Here is a 15,631-nt window from a genome sequence, read left to right as displayed (position 1 = left end):
TTTTTATAACTCCATGTTGTAATTGCAAGAATTTGAGATGCTTTTGACTCTGAGCAGTTTCAGAAATGTGGTACTTGAGAATGACATCTGGGGCAGCATACAGAGACAGCAGCAGACTCTCAAAATGAAGGAAAAAACCAAAAAAAACCACCAATAAAACCCCAAAACAACCTAAAAGAGTTAAGAGCTTTCTCTACAGCTGTCTGCTTGCCTGTAGAACCAGGCACTGCAGTCCACTGCAGTGGTCCCAGCACTACACATGAAGACATCATCTCCCATATTCTGTTTGACTCTACCTCACTACTGAGTCACAGGCTTCACAGGGCATCACAAACTCAGGCTTGAAGCTGTTTTGGTTTGTTTTTGTTTTTTGTTTTTTTTTTTCACAGAGCAAAGAAAACCCATGATCCTGAGCAGCATCTTGTTTTAAATAGTTTATCCAAAGGGAAGCAAACTATGTGATGTGAGATTGAGCTTTTCTTGCAGTTATAACTTAGTCCTTACCTCCTGACATGATTCAATGAACTCATCTAGAGTTACAACTCCATCTTTGTTTTTATCCATTTTCTGCAAAATGAAATAATGTAAATATTAGTTTACATTGGTAACACTATTGTTGCAGTACAGTACCTCAGTTGATGCAACCTGAATAAACTGGGTACTTAACAAGCTTAGCCCACAGACCCAGTGTTGGATTGGCTGGCTGCTAAGGACTTATTTCCTCTGGGATTTGTGCAATTTTGAGGTCATCTCCAACTGCTTTCTTGACACCCACCAGAACCTCCGTCCTTATTCCATAATTTATTTATTCACTGCCTGACTGACCCCCACTCACACTCCTGCCACTCCTCAGGGCAGCTGGCAGAAGCAGCACAGAAGGGCTGCAACACACACAGGTTTCAGCCTTACTGCACATGCACATCCCAAGGCAAAGGGTCAGGCTAAGGAGACACCTCTGGAGCCAGGGAATCAGCAGGCACTGCAATGCTAGGCTGAGTGGCTGCTAGGGTTTATTTTGGAATATGTAACGAGGTATAGACTCGACAGGAAAGTCTATCAGTGCATAGCTCAAGTGCTAAGAAAAATCCATCAAAACCCAGGTACCTGGAAAAACACTTCTACGTGCTGCCTTGGTGCATCTTCCTTGAGTACTGGATATGTGTATTTTCCCATCATATCATAAATTGCCTTTACGATATCCATCATTTCCTGCCGTGGCAGCATGCCAGCACAAACACAGAGAGGAAATTAAGATAAATGAGAGCCCATTTCTGTCTTGTACTGCCCTATTGCTCAGCCTCCCTCTCCTATGACAAACCAGCTCCTGGAATGCCTGTGCATGTGCATGGAGAAAGATGTAGCAGGCACACAAACATCCTACAGAAAGAATTGCTTCCCTCTGCCCCTGCCGTGCCACAGCCTCCCAGTGCTCCCAGTGCTCCCAGGGTTCCCAGTGCTCCCAGGGCTCCCTCCCCTCCCCTGCCTGCTCTGACACAGCAGGTGCTGCTGGCAAGAGCTGGACTCAGCTCTGCACTGTGGCATCAGCCTTGTGCCAAGGGCTCCTGCAGGGCCAGGGACCCTCACAGCTGGAATTGGAACCTGCTCCCTCCCCACACCTTGCACATATTGCCCCTCAGCTATGAGCAGCAGCAGGAACTGCAAACCCTCCAGGTAGGTACAGTAGGGTCAAGTAGACCTATATGTATTTGACACATATTCAAGGTCACCATGCTCAAAATCAAGGCTTCCCATAATGGGAATAAGCAATACCAGGTATGAACATAAAAGCAGATGACGGTGCAGGATTTGGGAGTGGTGCTGGAGGCTTGTCCTACTTCAGATGACCCCCACAGTATCTCCCTGTGCAGACAGCAAGCCCTGGAGCCTCAGTCACCAAGCACTGCCACCATCACCCTCCCCCTCACAAAGGTTATGCGGCTCAGAGCTGTAACCAGCATTTTGCTCCTGGCTAACACAATTCATTAAAGGTATTCATAATATAAGGAAATATGCCTAGAAAATCATGCAATAAGATCACTGTGCACTTTGCTTAGACACAGACAAATGCTTGAGTCCACTCTGATTTGCATTTAATTAGCTGCATGAAAAATTAATTGTGTTCTGCAGCAAAACCCAATCAACTCTCCCTTCCAAAATCAACCACATTTGTCAGGAACAGCCTTACCTCCTTGTTTATACAGCCATCCTTATTTATGTCATACAGATTAAATGTCCACCTCAGCTTTTCGTGAACAGTTCCCCGTAGCAGAATGGACAATGCCATCACAAAATCCTGGTTTGGGGCAGAGGGAGAAGTGTGAATTCTCATAACATCCTTTTCTTTATACAAAGCCCATGAAAAGATTTATATTTTTAGGATGGAGCATATGCTTATCAACCTCTTCTGGTTTCCTTTTCCACAAATGTGTCCTCTCTGACTGAACTCAATGGTTGAAGCATTCACTGAGATGTCTGCTTTTCAAGAGCACTGCCAGATGCCCCAGTGGCCTTTCTCCTCCCTGCTGCAAGGAGTTGTCACTCAGATTACCAGGATCTGGTTAAACACAGCTGGACTGTGCCTGTAGAAGTAGGAGCTGATGCTTTCTTACTCCCAGACTGAGGTGCTGGCAAGGGGAGGAAATCCCATCTGAGAGATAAACTCCCCTGACTCAGGGAGCCGTAGATTTTTTTATCTGGAAAAATCTGTCAGACTTGACCAGATGTGATTCCCACCACTAAATACTGTGTGGCACACATAATTTTAACTGGTTTTCTTTGCTTACAGTAAAGGTACTGCTTCTGATAACTGTGATTTATTAATTATACTGCACAGTGGCTCAGACACTGAGAGCAGCATAGCTACAGGGGATTTTTAGCACAGGTAGAGCTTCAGGTTAGCAGAGCTACACAACTCCCGATAACTCATTTAATATCTTCAGTCATCTGCATGAGCTCTGCATGGGGCAGTGCAGCACTGCTTAGAAACCTCTGCTCCTTTCTGCCAAGCCTCCAAGGAATCTAAATTTGTTTAACAATACAAAAAAAGAGGACAAAATTCTCATGTTTGACAACAAGTTAAGAGACAGATCTGCCAAGAATGAAAATGCATGACTGCAGAAGGTACAAGATCAAGCTCTCTCTGTCCTTCCTCTCATTTCACATGAGACTCTCCTCAGCCACTCCTCTCTGCTGCATAAACCTCTGCACTTTCTCCCTCTGATCCTGATGAATCCAATCAAGATCTTTCTTTACTGACATGGAACTGCACCTGCATAAACTAAAGTGAACCTGACTGGAAAACATCGACTGACTTTAGTCTGAAACCTCCTGCTTTTAATCCAACAAGTCCTACTACTCTGCCATGAAGACTGGACAGAAAAGGCTAAAACACAAAACTGAGGAAGAGGCATGGAAGGGAGAGGCAAAGCAGTCACCTCAAACTTGACGGAGCCGTTCTGGGCAGTGTCGAAGGCGTTGAAGAGGTAATGTGCATACATGCTGGCATCTGAAAGGCACAAGGGCAGGGACAGCAGCTCACCATGTACTCATGGCTCTCAACAATCATCAGCTTATCTTCCTCCTGCATATAACTCAGCCCTGAAGCATTGCCAGATAGTCTGTGAACCAGTAAATGTTATCATGGACTTGCAAAATCCTGGCACCCTCCCTTAAAACAGTCTTGAAATGCAAAAGCTTTTATTACAGTAGAAACTGTTTGGATCTTGAGGCAGTACCTGAAAGAAGGAGCAGAAAACCCCAACCATCCCAGAGTGTCTCTGGTTCAGATGGTGGGAAACACAGCAAAAGTACCAAAGAGTGACTGCAATCTGCAGGCTATCTTCTCTTGCTTTTTGTTTTGTGGGAGACACAGCAGAGACCCCTCAGGGAATGCTCAGCTTCAGAAGGGTCTTGTTCCAGTTACTTGAGTTTGACCCATGGCTGCCGGAGAACAATCTCACCTAGAGGTACATTTTTCTCCTTTTAAATCTTAAACTGCTGGGTATCAAGTTCATACCGAAACTTAATGCCAAGTTTTTACAGGTGCACATCTTTGAGGTCACATGCGTTGTAAAACATAAGCATAAGGTGTTTTATTTTGACATTTAGTTGAAAAACATTTGTCCATTGCCTTCTTTAAGTAAATGTACATGCACAAAAATACCCTTGCAGAAATCATCATCCCCCAAAAAGTGTGTCCTGCAGCTACTACAGAGTGGGATATTTTGGAAAACCTCAAATACTTAATCTTTTGCTAAAAAGCCACTTAAATGACCCATTTCTTTCAATTTGAGAACAGCATCTCCACAGAACATATCCAGTTAGAATATATAGATTCTCGATGTTTTTAAAAGGCAAGAACATGTGTTATTAGAGAGATTTAATACAATGCCTTAATATGCCCATTCATGACATGGCTATGTCTTAGTGACATAAGCACCAAAAATGATCATTTCAGGTAGCCAGGAGTTTACTTATCAACTAAAAATTGCTTTAAGAATTTTAAGGAGGTTTTGATTAATTTTCAGGCCAAAAAGAAGTCTGGGTCCCTCCTGTGCTAGACACTACATGCCCAGCAGTCCAACAGCAGGGAAGCAAAGACATACAGAGGAAGCAATTCCACTTTCTGCCAACAGAAAGTCAGAGCAAAGCACCAACCCCCAGTTTCTCTTTTGGACCTGGGGATTAAAGAGCTGACATTGAGGGGCAATCTTTATTGGGGTATTTCTATGTGAAATAACTGCTCAAAGGGCCCAACATTTTTGTTACCTTGATGTTTGTGCTTCTGTCTAAAACCCCTCACAGCTTCAGCTCGATTCCCGTTTCTCACACAGATGATCTGCAGCAGTTTTGCAGCCAGCTGGCAATGTTAGGGCTTCAAGAACCCTGGCAGGCACAAAGCACTCCACTTACCTCCATGAGGAAAAAACTGTGCATAGATCTGCTTGAATGTTTCTTCATTAACAACCCCACTAGGACATTCCTGTAGGGAAAAAAAAAAAAAAAAAAGAAGAAAAAAGGAGAGAAAGAGAATCAAGAAAAACACAGGTTTGTAAAGGTTCATTTGCTCCACAAGCCCAAAGAGAGCAATGAAACAAATCACCTTCCTGTTCTCACAGTGCTCTGCATGCACAGGCTGTGCAGCTGGAGAAATTAAAGTAGTTCAGACAGCAGTTTCATCTTAAGCATCTCACAAAGCTGGTTCACCATTATCAACATTTCTAACTGTGTTTTCAGCAGTTTCATTGCTCTCTTACAGAATGACCTAGAAAGCCAGCTCATGCCTTCTGTCACATGAAGCTTTCATCTAATAATTACAAATAATGTTCATGCCAGTTAACACCTCCCTGCCTAATGCCTTCACAGATATGAGCCCATTAATCCTCAGTAGCAGGCTGAAGCCTGACTCCAGACCCACAGAGGTGAGCAGTCCATAGCACACCAGTAAGGTCTCACAAACAAACCTCAATAATGAACACTCCCCACCAGCCCAGTGCTGCTGTAACACATTACAGAGCCTTGGGCACTGCTACCTAACCATGAGATGTTTTCAGTCACAGAAAATACTTCCCAGTTGATGGCACTGTTCCTCCAATTTCCCTATCAACCAGTTTTGAAAACAAAACCAGAGCAAACCAATAAAATAATCACAGCATTCAGCCTTTTTCACAGAGCACAGAATTACAGACAGAAAAGTCAGCTTTCTCCCACACTCAGAGCCACTGATCCACAGAGACCCTTGGGTCTGTGTCCTCTGCACTGACCCCACTCAGCCACTGAACTCCCCAGGTTCCCACCAGGGAGGGAGGAGGGAGCAAGAGCACTGCTCCTGATGGAAGGATGTGCTGGAGATGGATTCTCTGAGCAGGCCAACTCTCACAAAACTCACAAAGCCTGGCTTGATGCTTACACTGAGCTGAAGGGCTGACTTGGGATCGAGAAAGTTCCTCTGTTCCTGGCACTAAACTCACTCCATGCATCCCTCTCTGTGCCACGCTCTGATCCCTGCCTCACTTCAACACAGCTCCTTCAGCTGGGAACTTCACAAAATGTCACCCTTTGCACAAGGAACCACCAGCTTTCCATTCTTGGAACCTGACTCCTCCTACCTTGCCTGATAGTCCTGAACTGCTGTTTAGTCAGAGAAAGCAGTCAGACAGCTTTTCTATGTGCCACTAGGGATTTTGTAGGTTCCTGGTTAGATGAGTATTCTCAAACTGTTCCAAAACTCCTCATAAAACATCCATTGCCTGGTTTCCTTATCACAAGAAAAGTGGCTACTTTTTCATTTGTAAAGCAGAAATCATCCAAGGAAGATAATTAAATAGAAGCTAATAGCTACCATAAGAGATTCTCTCAAATATTTCCTAAACTTTAATGTTTTCTGAAGCTTGTAAGGTAACATAGATTAATCATATTTATTTACGGTATCTTTTAATCATTGATCAGACCCAGAACTGCATTCTCAGCCATTCTTGGGTAGAAGTGTTCTCCTTGGTCACTGAAGTGCTGTTGCTATAAGACCACACAGGGCCCTTGCTGAGTATCTCACCAAATTGTCATTCTTTTTAAAACCAAGCATGGCACAACTGCCCCATCCTTTCCAGCACCGTGCTACACTGAGATTCATTTCCTTCTCTCCTCTTGGTAACACAACTGTTAGGTTCTCTAAGAACCACAACTTCACCTGCTGAAGATGGTTTGTAGATGAGGGACTGACCTTCTTTTCTCAATGCTTCCCACAGCTGCAGGGTCCCTGAGGTCCCTTCCCTCTGTGTATTACCAGGGATGGGCACAAGGCTGCTGCTGCTGCCTGTGCTCTCTCACAGGGGCAAGGGCTTTCCTGGCAGTTTTAGCCCTTGGGCTTGCTTCATTTTCTGACTATCCACATGATCCTATTGCTTCTGATGTTCCATCTGGAAGCCAAATGAAAGTCAGCACCACAGCTCCAGGAGTGCTGGGGGTAGGCAGTGCTGACATTGATCAGCCCATTTAGCTCTCTGTAAATGGATTGCTTTCAGACACATATGCTACTGCCAATTCATTTGCAATTAATTGATCACAATTTTTATTTTGTAAGAGCCAAATAATGCTCAAGAGGCCTCATTAGTGCTATAGTACTACTTAATTCTGCTGACTCGAAAGAAATCTCTCTTGTGAAACAGAGCAGGTGAGCTTAGTGTCAGTTTGAATTCCACTGAAGTTAATAAAGGTTCACTCATTCAAGAAAAAATTATCATCAGGAGGAAAAACACAATCCTGCACTGCAGTATTCATAAGGCTTTCCTTTGATAGCAGGGTTTTAGGTTAACATTTCTCATTTCCTTAACCTACGAATTGTTTAAAAATGCCAAGCAGTGAACATTGTTTTGTATTGTCATCAAGCACAGAACAAACCCCTCATTTTCCCAGGGCTGACTATCAAGCTGTGGCAGCACGAGTTGTGCATCTGAACTAACCCTCTTCTTTTAAATCACTAAACCACAAGGGAGCTGAATCCACATAAAAACCAAACATACCAACCCACAAAATCAAAAGGAAAATAAAACAGCAGTTGCATTTTTCCTCTGATGGAATCCGAAAAACCAGGATTGCTTTCAGAGATGCAGGGACCAGAGGGGGGCTGAGCATGAACTGCCTGTCAGACCCTTCTCAGGTCACCTGGCCAGAACATGAGGACGAGTACCCAGGGACACATTTTGCTAAATCAGAGGCAGTAAGTTAGCTGACCACAGAAAAATACAATCCCGATTTGCATCTCTAAGCACCCACACATCCCATGTAGTTTGTTGCTCTATGTCCTCCCACTCTGGAGATGTTTTGAGGATAATAAAGTATCAGAACATTTCTCCCTTGCTTGTACTGCTCACTTTAATCTCCATAATCCTGTTTTGTTACAATTACATCTCATACTACACTTCATTACAGATTTGCTAAAATACTCACACTAAAGCAAGGTAAGGATGTCTCCAGCAGCCCCTGAGTTATTTGGGTTTTCTGCTTCCTGATTTAGCATTAAGAAATTATCCCTTACAGCTAAAAAGCATTTCCCCTAATAGCACAACCCCCCTCCCCAAATGAGCAAAAAATCCCACAAAACCCCCAGTTCTCTTAAATCCATGTACTCAGTTCCAAAGAATGGAAGCCATTAGAAACATGGCCTAAGTGGAAGATTCTGAATTACCAAGCTCAAATCTCTGTGTTGTTGATCACTTCATGAGACATGAATTTATCAATTTTAATAATAAAAATACTTCCCTTCTCTCCTCCCTGTAATTCCATAACTTCTCACCAAGCTTTACTCCTCTGGAGGGCAGAAACTTTCTTCTAATTCCAGCCTATGCCCATTCATGTGCCAAAATTGCTGTTCAGCTCAAACAAAACAGAAGGTATTGCATTTGCTTAAGTTGTACCAAGGCAAGGCCCACCAGAGGCTCTGCTGGGTTTCCTGTAACTCTGCTTTTGCAGAATCCCAGCCAAAGAGATGGGGCCGAACACCTCATGTTAGGCTGGCTCCAGTCTGCAGTTACCAGAGAGGTGCTCAGATAAATGTGAACTGCTGGTCCTGGAACCAAGAGAGGCTGGAGGCTGGCAACCTCTCCCAACTGGAAAAGCAAGCTGAAGGCAAAGAGAGGGGACATTTGGCAAGGCAGCAAAAATACACACCTGGTTAGAGTGCTCAGCTTCTCTGGAGATGAATTTATTGGCAGCCTCCACCAGTCTGGGGCAAAAACACCAGACCAGACTAGTGAGACCCTGGGTAAAGACTGAGATGGTTTGGAGGAAGGGGAGAACAGAATTCAGAGACAAAGAAAGAACAGGTTTAAAGGTGCTGAGAATTAGGACCCAGGTGAGACAGGCACTAGTCCAGGGGGCAGCCCAGGCTGTGTTGAACTGCCTTGGGAGGAACCCCACACCTGCTCCTGCACATCAAATCCTCTGCAGCCAGGACCTCCATCCCTCTGTGCCCTACACAAGTTCCTGCAAATGGCTCTGTCATTATCCAGGTGCTGCCTTGTGATTAAACAGGACCTGTGCAATCACTGAGAGCAAGCAGTAAGTACAAGCCAGGGACTGTATTCCCTCAGGGATTTTGAATCTCCAGATGGCAGTGTAACATCATTCCAAAGAACAGATGGTTTGGTACAATAGCAAATATGGTAACAGCTGAGCCAGTTTGCCTCCTGTGCATAATTACTCATTCCATTGAAACTAGGATTTGCAGGTTACCAGTGTTAAAGCTACATTTTCATGTAAATTTAAACCTTGGATAACTTTGCGCATATTGCGAGCAGATCAGCTGGATGAAAACAGCCTAATATCCAGATATAAACCAAGACCTTGCCATCACTGCCGATTAGTACCAAGACCTTCAGTGATGTCCTAGGTTCAGGTCACAAGTCAAATGCCTTTCCCTGGGAGGTAATGCCTCTGCAGTGCAAAGTGCTAGCAGAATTGGGAATGCCAGGGGGTAAATGTTCTGTGTGCTCAGAGGGCTCCAGGTCTGCCCCTGGTTTGCAGGTGCAGATCCCCTCCAGCACAGAGCAGAGCTCTCCCACAGAGGATTCTCACCTGACAGTGATACTGCAGGCGCAGTAGAGATCTTAGCAAAACTGGGTTTAACCTCCCTCTGTAGCAGTCATGTCATATCGGGGTTTTACCCTGCCAAGCCATACCTCAAAAGCTGTGTGATTTCCTGCTGGCTGGCAAAAGCATGAAGAGACATCAATGTTCAGTCAGGCAACTTCACAGTGAAATGGCTCCTGCGTGCAGCAAAGGCTGCACAAATATTTCACACGCACCAAATTAAAATACAGAAAGCTGAGCTGTGCTTTGGCCCACTTAGATGAGCAGTGAAAGAAAGGGTGAAACCTCCAGACTCCTTGAAAAAGCCAAATACACACTGGAAATGTGATTTGATCAAATTTCAAAAATCTGCCAAAAAGAAAGACCCTTAAAGGTCCAAAACCTTCTCGAAGTCCTGCAGGTTCCTCAGAACTGCCTGTATTTAGGGTAGCTCAGCTTTCTTTTGACAAGTTTTTACCAACAGACTTGATGGAGATATGTCAGTATTTTCCTGTGATGGCCTCTGAATGCTGGAGCTGTCCTGCAAGAGAATATAAAACCCATTCTGTGTTTATTGAGTCAGCTTGATTCTGACCCCTTCATCATCATTAAAATATCAGCTGGCACAAACCACCTGGGTGACTAAATCCTGACCCTCAGGCAAACATGTAATGAGTACTCATTCTTCAAGGTCCATAAAGCATCTGTTCCATGTAGCCTCAACATTCCCCATCCATTCTCGTGGTTGTGAGGAGCCCCTGAGAGGCAGCAGCAGGGCCAGGCGGAGGAGCTGCAGGCTGGGCTCCAGGGAGCCAGGCTGGAACGTGGCTCAGGAGGCTGGGCAGGAGCTGCTTGCACACCCAGTCATGCCAGCTGCCTTTTCTGTCTCTCATTTCTGCTGTCTGCCTGCCCAGAAATCTGCATTCTCTCTCTGGTCTCCTCAGTCTTAGTGCACATTCAACTTTTGATCTGGCTTTGGCTCCTGCCACTCCAGCCTTATTCCCTCCTTAGGCAGGACCTTAAAGTCCTAACGTGCTTTACGAAGATCCTACTACAAGAGCAAGAGATCTGCAGCTAGAGAAGGGATGAAATCTCCATACTGGGCAGCTAATCACGAGTAAATAGTACCACTTATACTTGAACACGAGGAGATGACAACAAGGCTTAAATAAGTAGCCATAAAAACATTTTCACGTTACCTTCAAATACTGGCACAGCTGAGGAAATGGAAGTGTGCTTGCCGACATTTGGGGAACAAGTTTAATGAGACCATTATGTGCTGAATATTCATCCAAACCCAGTTTTAGGCAGATTGCAGTGTCATAAATATTAGATGGAGAGGCAGATTGTGCTAATTTTGCTGTGGTATGGCAGATCTAATACAAAACTACCAATGCTTAGCAGGGGAATAATACAAAATTGAGCTGAGCAGTTGAGGCTGGTGGGGACATACATATTAGACTGTTCATTGCAGTACTGTTCTTACATTTTTAAATCCTCTGTAAAGAACTTGAAGTTCTCTTTTAGTGAAATTGGTTTGTGCTTCAAGCTGTTCCAGTCCCTCAGGTCTATGGCACACTGTCGTCATTTCTAATTCATCTTCAATTTTATCTGAAAGAGAAGACAGGAAAATATTTATTTTGGTTGTTACCTTTGCTCTTTTAACATGATGGATAGGACAGACTAGATTTCAAGAGCAACAGATCAAAAAGAAACCACCAACAGAACTGATCTATGTAACTGCTCTGAACCTCTTGAAAGCAAAATAAAAGCCACGGGAGTAAAGCAATAGCTCATATTTCTTCCAGGGCTGCCAATTAGCTGCCCATTCCCAAAGCCAAATGGTGGGAGAGCAGCAGGGCAGCAGCAGACACAAGCAAAAGGCAACCAGAGATGTTTCACACCTAACTATTGAACCAGCTGGAGGAAGAGCACTTCCAAAGCACTGGCTTTAGAGAAAGTTGCAAATGTACTGAGAGAGCAGACATACTCAGAATGACCTTATACTGAGGGTAAGTGAGGGAAACTCCTCTGAGTGCTACCCAAAATGCTTGGTCTAGACACACTGAAGGTCACTTTAGACCTAGGAGAAATTAAAATTTTTTCCACAGTTGCAGAATGTGGAATGAATTCAGCCTGACTTTCCAAGGACTTTTTGGTGAAGGAAATAAAAAATGAAAAACACTTCTCTGCATTTTATTCAAGAGAGAGTTCTTCTACAAGGAAGAAAAATACTATCACATCCTGAATTACCATCACCTCACTTCATTTTTGATGCATGTTTCCCCCTGTCCAGCCCATCCTCCAGCACTGTAGGCAATACCCAAATATATAGACACTTCATGTCTATCAGTTTGAGAGTCTCTAAACTTCAAGGACCAAATCTAGCCTTCACCTGCCATGAAAATCCCACCCACATCCAAAAGTTGCTTGGCATAAAAGCAAACACTGCCCTTATTTACAAAATTGCAAAATTCATGCCTTATAAACACATTTTCGGTTATTTGGCTCAAGCATAATACAGTAATTTCTGCTGTTAGTCAAAAATTTAAATAGAAATTTTCAAGGAATAGAATCACTCTGAATAGAGGAAAAGCAGAAATTCAGAGCAGACTGGGTCAGTGCAAGAACAGACCAGCCTAAAGGTATATTTTCATAAACTAATTAATTCTACAGAGATACATACACACACACATATCTATACATACATATACACATATTAAATTGAATGTTATTAAGGGAGGGCACATGTCAGTGAGTGCTAATGGTTAATTAACATTGGTTCATTTTGTCAGTATTAAGAAATTGGCTCAAAATATTGGTAAATTCAACCATCCTCTTAATCCACCACATCTGCATCATCACAGTCAGCATTTGCAGGCCTTGAACAGATAAAAAGTATTCCTAAATCCTGTTCTGAAGTCCCTGGCACAGCAGGGGAATAGAAGTGAGTGGGCCAGGAGCAGAGGATGGGGCAGGGAAAGGGGCTGGAGGATGGCAAGGGGCCAGAGGAAGCCTGAAGGGTACACAAAGGGAAAAGGGAGAGTCTAGAAATTACAGCTGCTGTTAGAAGAAAGGAGATGAAAAAGGATGTCTGCTGCAAGAAAAAGTTAGGTGAAATAAAGGGGACAGGCCATTTTCTTTGCAAGACAATTAATGCCACAAAACAAAGGAATGCAGAAAGAGAGAAAAGTGTGGGGAAGAAATTCTTTAAAATGAGGGATGAGAAATGAGTGGTTGAAAACAGGAGAGAAAATCCACCTCAATAGTCCTCACCCTCCGCAAAGGTTTGGGGTTTTTTGTTATTTGTTTCCTTTCCGTGCTTGCTCTCAATTCAGCTCTTTTCAGCCTGTTTCTCCCATTCCCTGCTGCCCTATAAATTAACCACAGAAACCTCAGTGGCAAACCTGGAGATTGGCACTTCCTCCTCTGCCCTCGCTTTTTAGCATGGGCATTGTATTTCCTTTTATTTACATTTTCATTATCGTGCTGGCTCAGTCCCTCCAGCTCTTCAGAGGTGTCACTCTATGAAATATGAGCTCTTGCATTTACAACCACTACAGTTTTATTAAACTGAAGCTCACTGTAGGGTGGTGAGGGCAAGCAAAAGTGTATATATATACATATACACATGCAAATTTAAACTTTTGATAGGAATGATGTTAAGATGTTTTGTCTAATACCACATTCTTCCTCAGTTTTGCCTTGTTACAGTTTGCTCCTGAAAGATTTAAGTGTAGGAAACAATCTTGCTGCTGATTCAAAGTTGATTTTCTTCTTCAATTCACAGATGTATGAACAGACCTTGGGACTGACCGCACCCACTGTGAGGGGTGAGCGTGGTGCCCTCCCCAGCTCAGGGTCAGGCTGTACCTTTTGGTTTATTGCTTTTTTTTGGGTTTTTTTTTTTTTTTTGGGATATCTGTACTCATTAATCAGCTGGAAGCAGTAACTAATGCTAAAGGTTTCTTCTGCTTACAGGTACTGACAAATGATAATTTATCTATTCTTTTCCTGTTCTATTTCCAATACTTGCTGAAATCATCCTGGGATGAGTCCCTTCCACAGCAGATGGCTGCAGTGAGTTGTGTCCTAGGCTGAAGATTGTTTTGCCAGCACAAAGCATTCTCTTAGCTATTTTCCTTGCAATGTGTTTAAAAATGGAAGAATGGGAGGTAGCATTTCCTGAGTCTGGATTTATTTCTGCCCATATTTTTGTGGTTGATGTAATAGCAGGGTAGGAGGTCTGGGTCTGGTAGACTCACCTGTATAATCTTAATCCAGTATAGGCCCAGGTTAAAATAATCACTTGGGTTTGTAATTTTGTGCAAAACAGCATCTATATTTGCTTAGCTCAGAGGATATGCACATTTCCTTCTGTAATCAAAACCATGCATGTACATGCATATTTTAGATTGCTGCTAATGAAGGAGGCTCCATTTCACCGTTCCTTGCTCAAGAGCAGAGCGAATTTTCCTCAAGGCAAACTGATATTTTAATAGAATACACTTTAGAAGTTATTTAATGAGGCTTGCTTTATTCATCCTTTCATATTTGTTTTACCTTTTGTTAACTTTACTGTTTGGGAAGTTCCACACTCAGAGTGCCTGCAAATGGCTCTGAATTTCACACAAGGTTTGAATTGGAAGGGAACTTCAAGATATCTAGTTCCAGCCCCCTGCCACAGGCAGGGACACCTCTCACCAATGCAAACCCTGTTTAAAACAATTCTGTTTTATTCCCCAGCCCAGTGCAAAGCCTCTTTGTGCACCATAAAACAATTGTGTGTTATTCTCCAGCCCAGTGCAAAGCCTCTTTGTGCACCATAAAACAACTGTGTGCTCTGGGATGGAGCAGCCACGATACTCAGCCTGCCCATCCTCACTGGCACTGCCCCTGCACCCACGGACTTGCCCAGGGCTGGGTTTGCAGGGCAAACAAGCATCAAACAGCACCTAAACCTTCCTCAGGTGCAGTCCTGCATATTTCCAGTGCCTGCCAAAGCAGCAATAGTGAAGCCTCACACAATGCTAGGGCTGGCCAAGGACAAACCAGAGTCCAAAACAGTCTAAAGGCTGTAAATGATGATTTTAATAAAGATGCAAATGACCCTGTTCCCTGCATCTGAAGGTTGCAAGGTGAAAATGCAGAACACCAGTCTCCATGGTTCATGGGAGGACTTTGAAAACAAGCTGCTTATAATAAATTCACTTTTTGTTAAGGAAAAAAGTCAAGGCATAAAGTGCAGCTAATAGGCCCAGTGTTAATTGTAAAACTGACAGGCATTAGATGAAATGGGTAATTTTACAAATACAGCTGAAGGGGATTAAATTACATGCAAGAATTATTAGACTGCATCTTGCTTTTATTAAAAAAAAAAAGCTATATTTTGGAGCAAGGACCTGAAGAAAAAATTAACTCTAGTTTACCCACGGTATACTTGAAATTAATCTCCAGACAGAAGGTGCTCTTGGGCAGGTCTTGCCTGTGGGAGATCAACTGATCAACTGAAAATATTTGGAAATTTGTAAGAGAAATATATGGAGAAATAACTGAGTGCATAAGTGTTCCCTAGGGCAGGAGCAGGGCAGAGCTTTGGGATGTACTCGGGCTCTGAGGCTGCTCCTGGCCCTGTCCTGCAGCACATCCCTGAGCTGTGCTGGGCTCTGCTCTGCTGGCTCTGTCCTGCAGCACATCCCGGAGCTGTGCTGGGCTCTGCTCTGCTGGCTCTGTCCTGCAGCACATCCCGGAGCTGTGCCAAGCTCCCCCCAACACTGCCCCAGCCTCCAACCACCCTGCCTGGCACAGACTCAGCTGTGATCCCAAAACAGGCAACGAAAACCTGTTCATGGCAAACAGCTGTTAAAAAATGGCACAGAGGTACCTACTGATGATCAAGAATTAAACACAAATTACTATTATCATTAAATATAATTATTAATATTATACTGCCTGGCTGGAGCTTCCGAAAGGGACTCTCTCCAGGCAATAAACCAGAAAGATAGTAGTGTCTCCTTATCCACTCTCTTTTTTCTGATATGACTTTTTGACTCTTTCAGGCCTATTT

The 15,631-nt window shown here is 43.6% G+C and overlaps 1 protein-coding gene across 20 annotated transcripts in view; it reads right to left on the bottom strand.

The window, feature by feature from the left end:
• The window catches only part of KCNIP1 (potassium voltage-gated channel interacting protein 1), a 224,240-nt gene that overhangs the window by 7,056 nt on the left and 201,553 nt on the right, over positions 1–15,631 (bottom strand). For 19 of the 20 annotated variants that reach the window (XR_004419487.1, XR_004419488.1, XM_033072982.2 and 16 more), the window contains 6 exons: positions 11,051–11,175; positions 4,912–4,981; positions 3,435–3,505; positions 2,186–2,293; positions 1,105–1,209; positions 505–567 (listed from right to left, as the gene is read on the bottom strand). Coding sequence is in view for 18 of the 20 variants with exons in the window: in XM_033072982.2 (XP_032928873.1) it covers positions 505–567; positions 1,105–1,209; positions 2,186–2,293; positions 3,435–3,505; positions 4,912–4,981; positions 11,051–11,175 (542 nt within the window). In the remaining 2 variants the exon portion in view is untranslated. Of the gene's footprint in view, positions 1–504; positions 568–1,104; positions 1,210–2,185; positions 2,294–3,434; positions 3,506–4,911; positions 4,982–10,763; positions 11,012–11,050; positions 11,176–15,631 lie in introns of those variants that run through there. The other variant, XM_033072998.2, reaches the window with a different exon arrangement.

This window comes from Catharus ustulatus, chromosome 15, assembly GCF_009819885.2.
Source record: "Catharus ustulatus isolate bCatUst1 chromosome 15, bCatUst1.pri.v2, whole genome shotgun sequence".
Classification (NCBI taxonomy): domain Eukaryota; kingdom Metazoa; phylum Chordata; class Aves; order Passeriformes; family Turdidae; genus Catharus; species Catharus ustulatus.
The sequence above is the reverse complement of the archived record's forward strand: the minus strand, read 5'-3'. Positions and strand labels throughout refer to the sequence as shown.